This window comes from Cynoglossus semilaevis, chromosome 1, assembly GCF_000523025.1.
Source record: "Cynoglossus semilaevis isolate Cse_v1.0 chromosome 1, Cse_v1.0, whole genome shotgun sequence".
NCBI lineage: Eukaryota > Metazoa > Chordata > Actinopteri > Pleuronectiformes > Cynoglossidae > Cynoglossus > Cynoglossus semilaevis.
In genome coordinates, this window is record NC_024307.1 from 1,779,354 (window position 1) to 1,790,713 (window position 11,360).

Sequence of the window (11,360 nt, forward strand, 5' to 3'; positions counted from 1 at the left end):
GGGAGGAGCTCAGTGCCGGGGGGGGGGGGATACATGCAGATTCTTTTGGGTTTTTCTGGTTTTGTTTTTTACCTTTTTTGAGCTTGTTTTCTACGGGGAGGATTTTCAGTTTTTCAACGTTCACTTTGAAGTTGTTTGTACACAACAGTATGAAGAAATGTAGGTGTCGCAGTAAGAGGTAAGTGAAACATTTGACCAACTCTTTGTCTCGAAGCAGAAGTTCATTTGGCCGTCATCATCTGAACGAACTCTGTGGGTGGAAACACAAACAGTCAGTACCCGTGTCTGTACCCGTGTCTGTACCCGTGTCCCTCTGTCACCAGCTAACACCGTTAGCTCGGCAGTAGCATTAGCGTGGCGTAAACACCCCCGACCTCCCGTACCTTCATAGTTGACCTGTCCGTCTCCGTCGATGTCGGCTTCTCTGATCATCTCGTCCACCTCCTCGTCCGTCAGTTTCTCTCCCAGGTTGGTCATCACGTGACGCAGCTCTGCCGCACTGATGTAGCCGTTGCCATCCTGACCAATCGACAGCAGCAACAGAAACATTTGACTCCATCAATACAATCCAACCCAAATGTTTTCTTACACCCCTAGATGGCATTAGTTCAAATTGGAACAAGCCAAGAGCAGGTCAAGGGTCAAAGTCAGACCAACCTTATCGAAGACTCTGAAGGCCTCCCTGATCTCCTCCTCACTGTCGGTGTCCTTCATCTTCCTGGCCATCATCGTCAGAAACTCTGGGAAGTCAATAGTTCCGTTTCCTGCAGGTGACACAAACCAGACGGCAGTGAATTAACGTCCACGTCCAATCAGTCCTCACCAACGTCAAAGAGCCGGAGGACGAACCGTCTGCATCCACTTCGTTGATCATGTCCTGGAGCTCGGCCTCAGTGGGGTTCTGACCCAGTGACCTCATGACTGTGCCCAGCTCCTTGGTGGTGATGGTTCCATCTCCATCTTTATCGAACAAGGAGAAGGCCTCCTTGAACTCTAAACCAGCACAAGAAGAGGGAACACAGGACGTCACCGTCACGACACCGTCACCGACTCGAGAACACATCAGAACCAAACTCTGTTGTGACGTCGACATCTTACCTGCGATCTGCTCTTCTGTTAGCTGGTCCGCCTGGAAGAAGAACGAAGGAAGTCAAAAACAGATCTGGACGTTGACAAAACAACTCCAGTTTGACTTTCAATAACAACTAAAGTGGAGGCTCAGAGTGTGACCCCCCCCCCCCTGCCCCCCCCAGCAGGAAACACTAGAGAAGAAGGAAAAACTGTAGGATTTTGTGGATAAACAAATGAAAAGACTCAAATACTCTAATATATGAAGTCCTTGTGAAACCAAATATTGCAATATTCCAGTGTATATATATATATATGTATGTATATCTTTACACTTTTCTACTGTCCAGTGTGAACTACACATCACCAACCAATGAGTCACATGATGTAACAACCTGAATATTGTCAAAACAAATATCTGTGAGGTCTGCCACCAGCTTCACTGCTTTAGGTTCAGCTTTTTTCACAGCTCCAACCCTCCCTGCGCCTCCTCGAGCTCCTCCGTCCAGCCTCAAGCCGCCGCCACCTCCTGCTCTGCGAGGCTGCGGTGCACCTTCACTCCTTCCTTTGATGCTGAGCCCCTCCAGGGCCCCGCGCACCATCACCAGACCTTCGGCCAGACACTCGGCACGCCGGCCAAGCTGGACGCCCTGCTTCTTCATCTCAGCCAACTCTGACTTGGTTCTCTGCAGGCAGGTCCTCAGGTCCTGCATCTCTCTGAGCAGGTTGTCCACACGACCGGAGGAGGCGTCCATCAGCATCTGCAGGAAGGCCCTGTAGCTCCTCTCCTGCTGCCCGAGGAGCTCTCTGAAGTAGTGCTGCTGTTCATCCAGGAGGTCGTAGAGGGTGGACAAACTGACCAGCTCCTCCTCTGGGTACAGAGCAACTTCCTTGGGCAGCATGGGGCAACAGTTGCAGGCAGGGTAAAATGGACGTCCTGAGTGGAAGGGAGTTTCCAAATAAAAATAATTATAGCCAGACATCTGCGAGTGGTTCCCGACGGTCAGAAGACGTAGAAAAAGACAGTGGAGAACGTTACACCAATTTCATTTCTAAGGTACATTGGAGTAAAGTCCACGGTTGTTGCACAGGAGCACGGCAACAACCTCTCAGAAGACAACCGTCGCTCTAACAGTCCATCCTCTCGCAGCACTTCAAGTGTTGGTGACTGGACGCCGTTCACCCCTGGATTTACCTCTAACTTTAGGTGAGACGTCAGAAAACCCCAAGGGTGTTCGTTTGGGTCCACCTCCTGCAGGACGTCTACCCTCAGAGGTACTTTAACAGATTGACGGTGAAGAGAATGCGTGGACAGAGGCCAGGAGGTCTGAGGAGAGGCGCTTCAGCAGAAATAATTGAGGCCACATGGTCCATGGTAACTGTGTCCAGACCAGGAGAGCTGATGGAGACTGATGCATGTTTTATCTGTGCGCTGTCATCTCACTGCTACAGTTGCAGCTCCTGGGGAGGATCAGCTAGCAGGACATCTGGCCTCCTGAGCAGCAGCACTGCTCAGACAAACTGATTTCCCAGGGTTCATCTGGAGTATCAAGACTTGTCACAACGACCGGCCCAAACCAAAATTAATTAACAACCAGTCATGACAACGGACAATTAACTCCATGTGCAAATTCCTGGAAATTCAAAGAATGGTTTTGTGGCAAAACAATTCAGAATCCATCAGCCAGTCTATATTTAATAAAGACTAAAATGTAGATGCCTCTAACATGACATACAGTAAGTCAGCTGTGAAACTCTATGAAGTGACTGACGTACAGTTCACTCTATAGTCAACAGATACTGACGATGTAACCGTTACCATCGATGAGCCCTGAAGGAGGCGCTGCACCATGTTAGCAGTGATGTCTCAGTTCTCCTCTCGGTTTAATATAGAAGGAGTTTTAAACCACAACAACTGGTTTTGTCAGCGACCTGCTGAGGGTTCATTAAAGACAAAGTGAAGCATGTCTGCTGAGAGCGCGGTCTAATTTGGAACACAGTGTCAGTTCCCAAACCTACGCTGCAGGGACGACAAACCAGAGGCACACGAGACGAGGACAAGTCCATCGGTCACAGTAGGAAAAAACATGTTTCAAAGATGTGTAAATGGTACAGCAACCAAAACACCCTAAGGACGAGATGTTACAGACGGTTGACAAACACGTGGAAGTTGAACGTGTTATAATCCACCTGACCACACGGGTTTTTCTGTCTTTATCCAATCAGCTTTGTGTCTGTTTGGGGTAGAAATTATGGCTCATATAAAATAGAAAGTAATAAATAATAAGTATATAATAATAATAATAATAATAATATAATTTCCCCAACAACAACCACACTCTTGTTGGTCTAAGGACTGGTCTCAGACTGAAGTAAACCACTGCTCAGTTTCTTGTGTAAAAACCATCAGCTTTATAATTATAACCTAAACGTAAACTTTGCGTAGTGCAGCGAACAAATGCAGCTAAAATACCAACAGGAGCGAATATCACATATTATATGTCAAATACCCCCTACCCCCCCCCCCCCCCCCCCCCCGCCATCATTACCAGGTCAAGTAATACTACAAGTTTATATATACATGTATGTATATGCAGATGATGTGATAACATTCCAATACAAACTATAGTTGATGACATCGTAGGACGACATCGTTGGACGACATCGTTGGACGACCAGTCACAGGAACAACTTCCACCTCAGGAGATTTAGTTTTTAGAGTACTCTTGTGTAACCAGGTACTAAACCCTCCACCAAATGGTTCTACGGTGATGCCTTTCAGGAACCAGAACTTTTGACGTGAATCCAACCATTGAGCACCGTGTCCTCTTGATGGCAGCACCTCTTAAGGCCTTTGAGGCAGCATTTCATACTGACATAAAGACCAGGAAATAGTACAAAAAATGTAGAATAAAAAAACAACAATAAAAGTATTTTGAATTAAAAAAAACAATTAGTGTAGACATTTGTGAACTACAGAAGTGACAGTCGGTACAATGACAAACATGAGTCAAACCAAATGTCTTTGAATAAAAACAAACATGGATTATAATTCTGCTGATCGATTAACTTCGTATACGTGACTAACGCTAATCTCTCCGTGAAGATATTACCAGGTGTTGGGTTAATGGGAGAAAAGCGCAACTGGAATAGGTCTGTAGACCGCTGTTAACGGTCTACCTGATCAGGATCTAGACATTATTCTCCAATAGATGCCGCAGTTTCGTCCGGTGTCCAGAAGTGGACCACAGCAGCACCTCACCCGTCAGTCATTCGATCGACTGAACATCTGATCATTGCTAACAAATGACGGTGCAACGCCGGCATCAGATTCTATGTTCAGACTGAGCAACAACCAACCACCATTTTGTAACAATCCTCAAACAACACGATATTTTTCTGAATATTAATTTAACTGTGCAAGTTTCGCGTTGGTTACGGGCGATGTCAGCTGAAAGAGAACCGGCTACCGGTGATGCTCTTAAATGCTAACAGACATCAAGCCGAACCGCTTCAACTACGACCACCTGTAACAAAAAGTGAGCGTAAAAAAAACCCCAGCACCAACAACAATATTTAACAACGACCCTTTCAGCCTTTAGCCACTGTTTCACGTGTTAACAACCCGTTTCACTGAATCATGTCCTCGTTCGACACAATTCTACACGGACGCGCTACATTGAAGACAAATGATACTTTTAGTGGGACAACCGCTCCAGGACACCATGACTGGTGTCCGGTTAACAAAACCCAAAACCACATATAACACAAAACCCACAGTTGCTTTAACACTCACCATGTCTGCCTCGGTTGGTGCTGTCGGTGTTAGCGCTGGCAAGGAAAAGAAATGGACGACTGCCGCTGAATGTCTGTCTGGAGGCGGGCAAAACGACACGAACTACTTCCCTTCAAACAGTGTATTCCTCCGCGCTGTGGAGGAAACCGCTCCTCAACATGAGCGCATGCGTTTTAAGCGCGGTTCCACAGTTGTATGTTCGTCACTCGGCTGAACTCCGTCAACTACAACTCAACTTTATTATTACCGTAATTTTTTTTAAAGTAAGTTTATTCCCATCTTGTTTCTGTAATGGGTCAAATACGATGACGTGACAGTTACGCCCCGTTGGTCAGATGTCATGCTATCGATACATAAACAAAGAAACTGTGATAAACAGCGCAGACATTATAAGTCGCTGGCCGATCTATCGAACTCTAACTTATGGCTGTGGTTGTGATGAAGACACTTCGGACACCGACAATGACAGAAATGTTCAAACACTTGATTTACATTCATTAATTTTAATTTTATTTATTTATTTAATTTTAAATTATTTAATTTAATTTAAATTGTAAAAAAGTTTTTTTTTGGTATTTGACAACTTTAATTCAGTTCTCTTCTTCACAATGTTCGGAACTATTTGTATTGATACCAGTAGACGATACAATCACACCGTGCCACAAGTGTAGTTTTCAAACCCACCTGATTAGCATCCTGCTGGTGAAGGGAAATAATACGTGAACTAATCAGTCTCTAACGTTGCCTAACACAGTGACACGTGCACACATTTGTTGATGAGCCTTTACCTTATACGTACGTGTTCGTGAAACATCTTATAATTTCTCAAAACACATCGAGGCGGTAAATAAAGGACTATTTTATGCTACGCAGACTTACACTCAGGTGGAAGGATACACGTTACGTCTGACGACACTGGGGGAAGTTGCGGGTTTGTATTTTAGACGGAGATTCTGATTGGAGAGTGTAGACCCGCAATATTCTGTACACAGTACAGACGCCGCTGATTGGTCGGGGCAGATCTGCAATGCGTCAAACCACCGCGCGGCAAACACGGCGGGAGGAAGCGGCCACCGCTGATGAATATGTTGGTGTTTGAACTTAATCAGACGGAGATAAGTGAGAAAAAGGCGATTAAAATAATGTTTTTACTGTTGAAACAGAAAACAAACATAATGATGAATTATAGAATTAAAACTAATTCTAAATATTCTAAACCTAGAGGTTTTTTAAATAATTAAATTAAACTTTGATTAAGTTATTAGGAAGCAATGTTTTTGTAACAAATGACACTGGAAATGTGAAGGTCCCACGATAATTAGCAAAAACAAATCTAATATTTAAATCTGACTCCATGCAGTATTACCTTTTACCTGCACACGTAGTACTTTTTAATATCCTACAGTCTCCTGTTCCAGAGGCAGCTGAGGGTCAGTAAAGTTTGGTCCTGTTTCCAGTTTTGTTTTTGTAACCCCATGATGTCCATCATTCTAGGCCATAAAAGCACTGATACAGCAGTGAGGACTTTGTCACAAACATCTGAACACTGTTGGACATCGTTGCTACATTAAAATATGTAGAATATTTCCTGTGTCAACGCTGAAGAAGATGATTTAAGTTTGTTTAAGTTCCCCGTTTACATCAGTGTTTTTTTATTCTACAGAGAAGTGATTCTCTTTACCATTACAGACCACATACAGGACAGTGATCATTTATTCATCAGTCAGTCAGTCAGTCTTTAAAGACTTGTCCATCACGATGTGGTGGAACTTTACAAAACAAACAAACAAAAAAAAAACACTGGACAAAAACCATGTTTTTTAATGTTAGAATCTATGTACATAAAATGATGGGTATTTGAAGAACGCTCCGTCTGGGCAGGAGTGTGTGTGTGTGTGAGTGTGAGTGTGAGGGTGAGGGTGAGGGTGTGTTCAGTCTTCCAGAAGAATCTCCAGTTCTTCTAAAGGCAGTCTGAGACGCAGCTCCTTCTCTGTCATCACGTCGATGAACTGCTGCAGATGTTCAGGGAAGAGTTTCACAGCATCCATGTACAAACCCTGGTCACAGACACACACACACACACGACGACACATATCAACAATCACACGTTTATATTTAAATGTAAAAAAACTGCAATCATTTTTCAATTTAATGTTTGTGTTTTACCTTCACCCAAGGAATGTTCTGTAGAGCTTTGTAGAAGATCCCTGTGGCCTTCTCCACTTTTCCTTCTGAAAACTTCTCACACACACACACACACACACATAAATATATATAAATACATACAGGCATGTTGCATACACACAAAATTACTAAACAAAATGTCTATATTTGTGTAGGATTTTAGTGTCGGTTGAAATAAACAAAGATTAAAGTTCATGAAAACAGACAAAAAAAAAAAAAAAAACCACAATGTTGAGGCTAAATATGTGGAACATTCTGGTAGGAGTTAACATGCACGTGTACTGTCTGTACTCGGACGTCTCACCAGGTAGTGCATATACATCCTCCACAGCAGAGGACAGTGAGCGCCTGTGGCCGTCGCTATGGCGTTCTCAAACAGTCCACAGATGCGATGACCGAGGCCGTTCTCTGGCAGGACAGGCAGACCTTCATGACCACAGTGAGACCTGGACCACACAAACTCTCTTTAGATCAAACACATGTGGTGTTGTCAGGAGGAGCGTCATGTGACACAGCTGCCGTTACCTCTGAGCAGCGTCCACCAGCTGCTTCCTCTGTTGTTCAGTCACAATGGCGAAGAGGCGTGGCACCGTGCTGTCGTTACCCCTGGACACAGAGTGAAAGAAGCGGCGAGCGCGTCCAGCACTGTGGTAACGGTTTTCCACCTGTTTGACGACAGCAAAACAAACATCACAAGTCGGAGGGTGAACCGGCAGGAACCTGTCGATACGACACGCACCACGGTACAGGGACAACCACACCATATATCGAGGCGTTACATACACACACACACACAGCTATAATATCGCAGTATTTCGATGTTCTGTTCAGGACAGATAAGAACAATGTCGACCGTTTCTTAACTCTTACCTGTATATATATTGTCCACAGGGGGGCACAGTTGGGCCAGGTTGAAAGGGCAGAGGTCAGCGTTTGCCTGAGTGTGGCCAAAGGAAACACAGCGGTGCTGCTGTGGTACCTGAGCAGAGCTGCCTGCTGTACAGCTAAGGTTCGACTCTCGGCAGCCAGTCTGTTGACCAGCGGCGTGTCAGTGAGCCCGGGGTCAGACGGACGGTTCGTCTTGTGATGCAGCGCCTCCATCCTCTCTCTGGCCTGGCTGTAGACCACGTTTGCTGCTTCAACACCAACTGTGAGGAACTGGAACAGAGCGTAGCAGCCAACCAAACCACTGAGCCTCAGCTGCTCCCCTGACCAGTCCTCCTCACCTACAGATGGCAGTATGACCAGTTATAAACACATTAATCACTGAATATGATGGAAGTTAAAGGGAAAGGACGTAAAACAAATGACCAAAAATACTCTGGTCCTACAGGCTGTTGTACAGATTAGATAAAAGATAATATGTTTGGCAGAGGTGTAAGAGAAGTATCACAGTATATGGTATCGTCAGGTTCTTGCCAACACACAGTCCTAATATTTAAGTTTTGTTTTTTGGCTAAATGTATTAGCAACTAAAACAAATCATTATTATTTTAAATCTCTCTTGACTCAGTATTTTCAGAGGCCTCAGTTCAACAGGGAAACTGACATGATGTTATTATCTGAGTGTTTCCTTCTACTACAGTGTCTGTGATGTCAGTATTCACAGACACTGTGTTTAAACAGGTGTCTGTTGTTGAAGTTACCAAAACAATGGTTGCTATGGAGACACTAAACAAGCAGACCTTCAAAGAATAGCTTGGCATCCGTGGATAAAAGTCAAAGGTGACTTAAAAAAAGTTTGACAAATGAAAACCCTAACCTTTTCTGTTGGCGGGGGCTAGCTCCACAGCCGACAAGCGGGCTAACAACGCCTGCTCGTACGACTTCCTGGCTTTCAGTACCGATACTGGAGACAGGCACTGGGAGGACGAAGGATGAGCGACGCCGGAGGCTTCTGCTAGCTGAGTCAGCACCATGACGGAGGGGGAGGCGGTCGCTTCAGCTGGAAGCCCTTTGTCCTCCAGCTCCAGCTGGGACCACAGGAGACAGAGGTCACACAGGGAGGGGCAGCTCAAACCTCTGGTCCCCTCAGTCCCCACGGCCGTGGCCAACACTTTGCGGGCTTCGTCCGTGTTTCCCAGCAACCACTCCAGGTGAGCATACTCTCGCCAAAGCACCAGCGATGAGCGGTTTTCTGGTTCTTTAAGAAGTCCCTTGGAAACACGTTTGCTTTTCTTTCCTTGAGAACGAAGACGCTTCTTGTTTCCACTGCGCAAATGGTGCAAGACCTGACACACACACACATTTATCTTCATTCTCTTTTTTAAAAAAAAAGACAAAAATATTTTATTACGTCTGAGATAAGTAACTGAATCATACCTTAAGTTTCTCGTACTGCATCCAGCTGAGACACAGCACCGCCCGGTGGTGAGGAGGAAGGACGGGTCGCACCATACTGAACACACTGGTCAGAAACTTCTCTCCCTGCTTCCCCAGACCAACACGTCTTCTCGTTATCTGAAGGGTTGTCATGTGACCGAGAGAGCTGACCCCAGAGTCAGTGAGGTCATGTGACGTCAGTGGACGCTGCTGATCGTTCCCTGGGACACAAGATGAAGTCCAATAACCACTGACGTCAACACTGGTCATCAACCACACACTCAACTCAAGAATTCAAATTCATTCTCTGTTTTTTACCCTGAGTGAGGAACGACAGGTTCTCCAGCAGGAGTCCAGACTGACAGGGGGCAGCACAGAGCACCGGGTCAACAGGCAGACCCAGGAAGGACAGGAAATGGAGGAGAAGCCTGAGTTGAAGGTCAGGTGACGACAGACAGATTAGTGACGGTCCAATGTCATCGAACAACACCTGCAGTTGGTGACGGGGGGGCAGTTACAATGACATCACATGAGACTTGAACTTCAGACCCATTTCACTGCACATGTGGTTAAAGCTGCGGTTCTGCAGACCTGTCTGTCTGGGTCCTCACAGTCCTCTTCTGATTGACCTTTGGCTTTGTCTGGTCTCCATGGCAACCAGTGAGCCGCTTCACGAGACGACTCCACGTCCAGCCAGACTTCAGCTCTGGGCTGACTGGGATCCTTCACCTCCTCCACCTCCTCCTCCTCCTCCTCTTCATCCTCCTCTGGAAACACACACACGTCCACATTACCATTCTAAGCAGGACTAGCACTAGGACTCAACGTGTGTGTGTGTGTGTGTGTGCGTGTGTGTCACCTGCACCGGGCTGTATCCACCCGCCCCGCTCCTGCTGCAGCATCCAGGCCTTCCAGCCTCTGGCTCCTGACTCCCCGACCCTGGCCTCCCCACTGTCCCAGAACGGCTCAAAGAACTCCACCTGGAGGAAAACCTTCATCTGTTTATCTCAGGTAGGTCATAAACTGTCAAAGATTCTTCAGTTCTAACGCACTAACCTGCTGCTTCGTCGTCAGTTTTCGAACGTTGTCAGGTTTGAAGAACGTGAAGTCGATCATGGCCTGGAAAAGAGAGACCGCCTTCTCTGAGTGACCCGCCTGCCGCAGGAAGTGACACTGCTGGATGAAGATGTCTGAAGAAACACACACGCACAGGCAACATATTCAAAAACAACCTTTAAACAAAGACAAATATATTTTTGAAATGACTGAACTCCTACCCAACATATGGCTCTCAGTCCCTGGCAGAGGCGGATGAGAGACCATGCTGCCGTCCTGCACCGAGCTCAGGGTGCTCAAACACTTTCCATAAGCAGCGTTGACTTTGGACACGGTGAAGCTGCTGAAGTAGCTCTGGTTGAAAAGCAGGTATTCCCTCCACAAGGGTGCGCTGTTTGGATGAACGAACACCTGAGGAGGGAGAGTTAACGTCCCAGTTCACTTCAGTGGGACCAGTCGTTCACAAACAAATGGAGACCCCCGAGAACCCATCAGACCATCGGACTCACCAGTTTCTTCCATTCTTTAACGAGGAGCGAGGGCTCCCACAGCTCCTGGCAGATCCTGAGCCTCTCCAGCTGCAGTGCTATGCAGCCAGGGTTGGTTTCTACAGCACGCTCTGCGATGCTCAGTTTTTTCTCCAGCACGCCTCGGTGGTACGACCTGCGGCGTTCAGCTGACACACCGTCTCTCTGCTCCTCTTCTCCTCCAAACTCTGCCAAACTGAGCTCATCCTGGGAACGAAGAGACAGAAGACGACGAGTTCCAGGGTCAAAGGTCAGATCACAGATTATGAATTTGTTGGTGGTTCTGTTTGAATAAGATTTAACTGGGACATTTATTTAAAAATATATGATTGTTAAGGACGTGTATTGGCAGGAATATGATGTACTGTGATGTACTGTGATGTACTACGATATACTGTGATGTACTA

The 11,360-nt window shown here is 46.1% G+C and overlaps 2 protein-coding genes across 2 annotated transcripts in view; both read right to left on the bottom strand.

Annotated features, from left to right (window-relative positions):
* Positions 1–49: 49 nt before the first annotated feature.
* Positions 50–5,007, bottom strand: calm1a (calmodulin 1a). Its single transcript, XM_008310219.3, has 6 exons — positions 4,865–5,007; positions 1,099–1,129; positions 850–993; positions 658–764; positions 384–519; positions 50–250 (listed from the first exon to the last, which is right to left on the bottom strand). Exons 1-6 carry the CDS (start codon positions 4,865–4,867, stop codon positions 222–224), a joined length of 450 nt encoding a protein of 149 aa, XP_008308441.1. The 5' UTR covers positions 4,868–5,007; the 3' UTR covers positions 50–221.
* A 1,662-nt stretch (positions 5,008–6,669) lies between these two features.
* Positions 6,670–11,360, bottom strand: part of nrde2 (NRDE-2, necessary for RNA interference, domain containing) — a 7,672-nt gene continuing 2,981 nt past the window's right edge. Inside the window, exons 7-19 of the mRNA XM_008310328.3 lie at positions 10,936–11,160; positions 10,648–10,837; positions 10,427–10,560; positions 10,230–10,350; positions 9,962–10,137; positions 9,689–9,860; positions 9,371–9,591; positions 8,811–9,279; positions 7,919–8,274; positions 7,574–7,713; positions 7,353–7,494; positions 7,031–7,102; positions 6,670–6,921 (exon numbers count right to left, since the gene is read on the bottom strand). Coding sequence (XP_008308550.2) covers positions 6,796–6,921; positions 7,031–7,102; positions 7,353–7,494; positions 7,574–7,713; positions 7,919–8,274; positions 8,811–9,279; positions 9,371–9,591; positions 9,689–9,860; positions 9,962–10,137; positions 10,230–10,350; positions 10,427–10,560; positions 10,648–10,837; positions 10,936–11,160 — 2,544 coding nt within the window. The 3' untranslated portion in view covers positions 6,670–6,795. The remainder of the gene's footprint in view (positions 6,922–7,030; positions 7,103–7,352; positions 7,495–7,573; positions 7,714–7,918; positions 8,275–8,810; positions 9,280–9,370; positions 9,592–9,688; positions 9,861–9,961; positions 10,138–10,229; positions 10,351–10,426; positions 10,561–10,647; positions 10,838–10,935; positions 11,161–11,360) is intronic.

Coding starts and splice junctions, on each gene's coding strand:
- calm1a (XM_008310219.3), bottom strand. Junction 765..849: donor CAACGAAGTGGATGCAGACG/GTTCGTCCTCCG, acceptor TGTCACCTGCAG/GAAACGGAACTATTGACTTC. Junction 520..657: donor CCTTCAGAGTCTTCGATAAG/GTTGGTCTGACT, acceptor TCGATTGGTCAG/GATGGCAACGGCTACATCAG.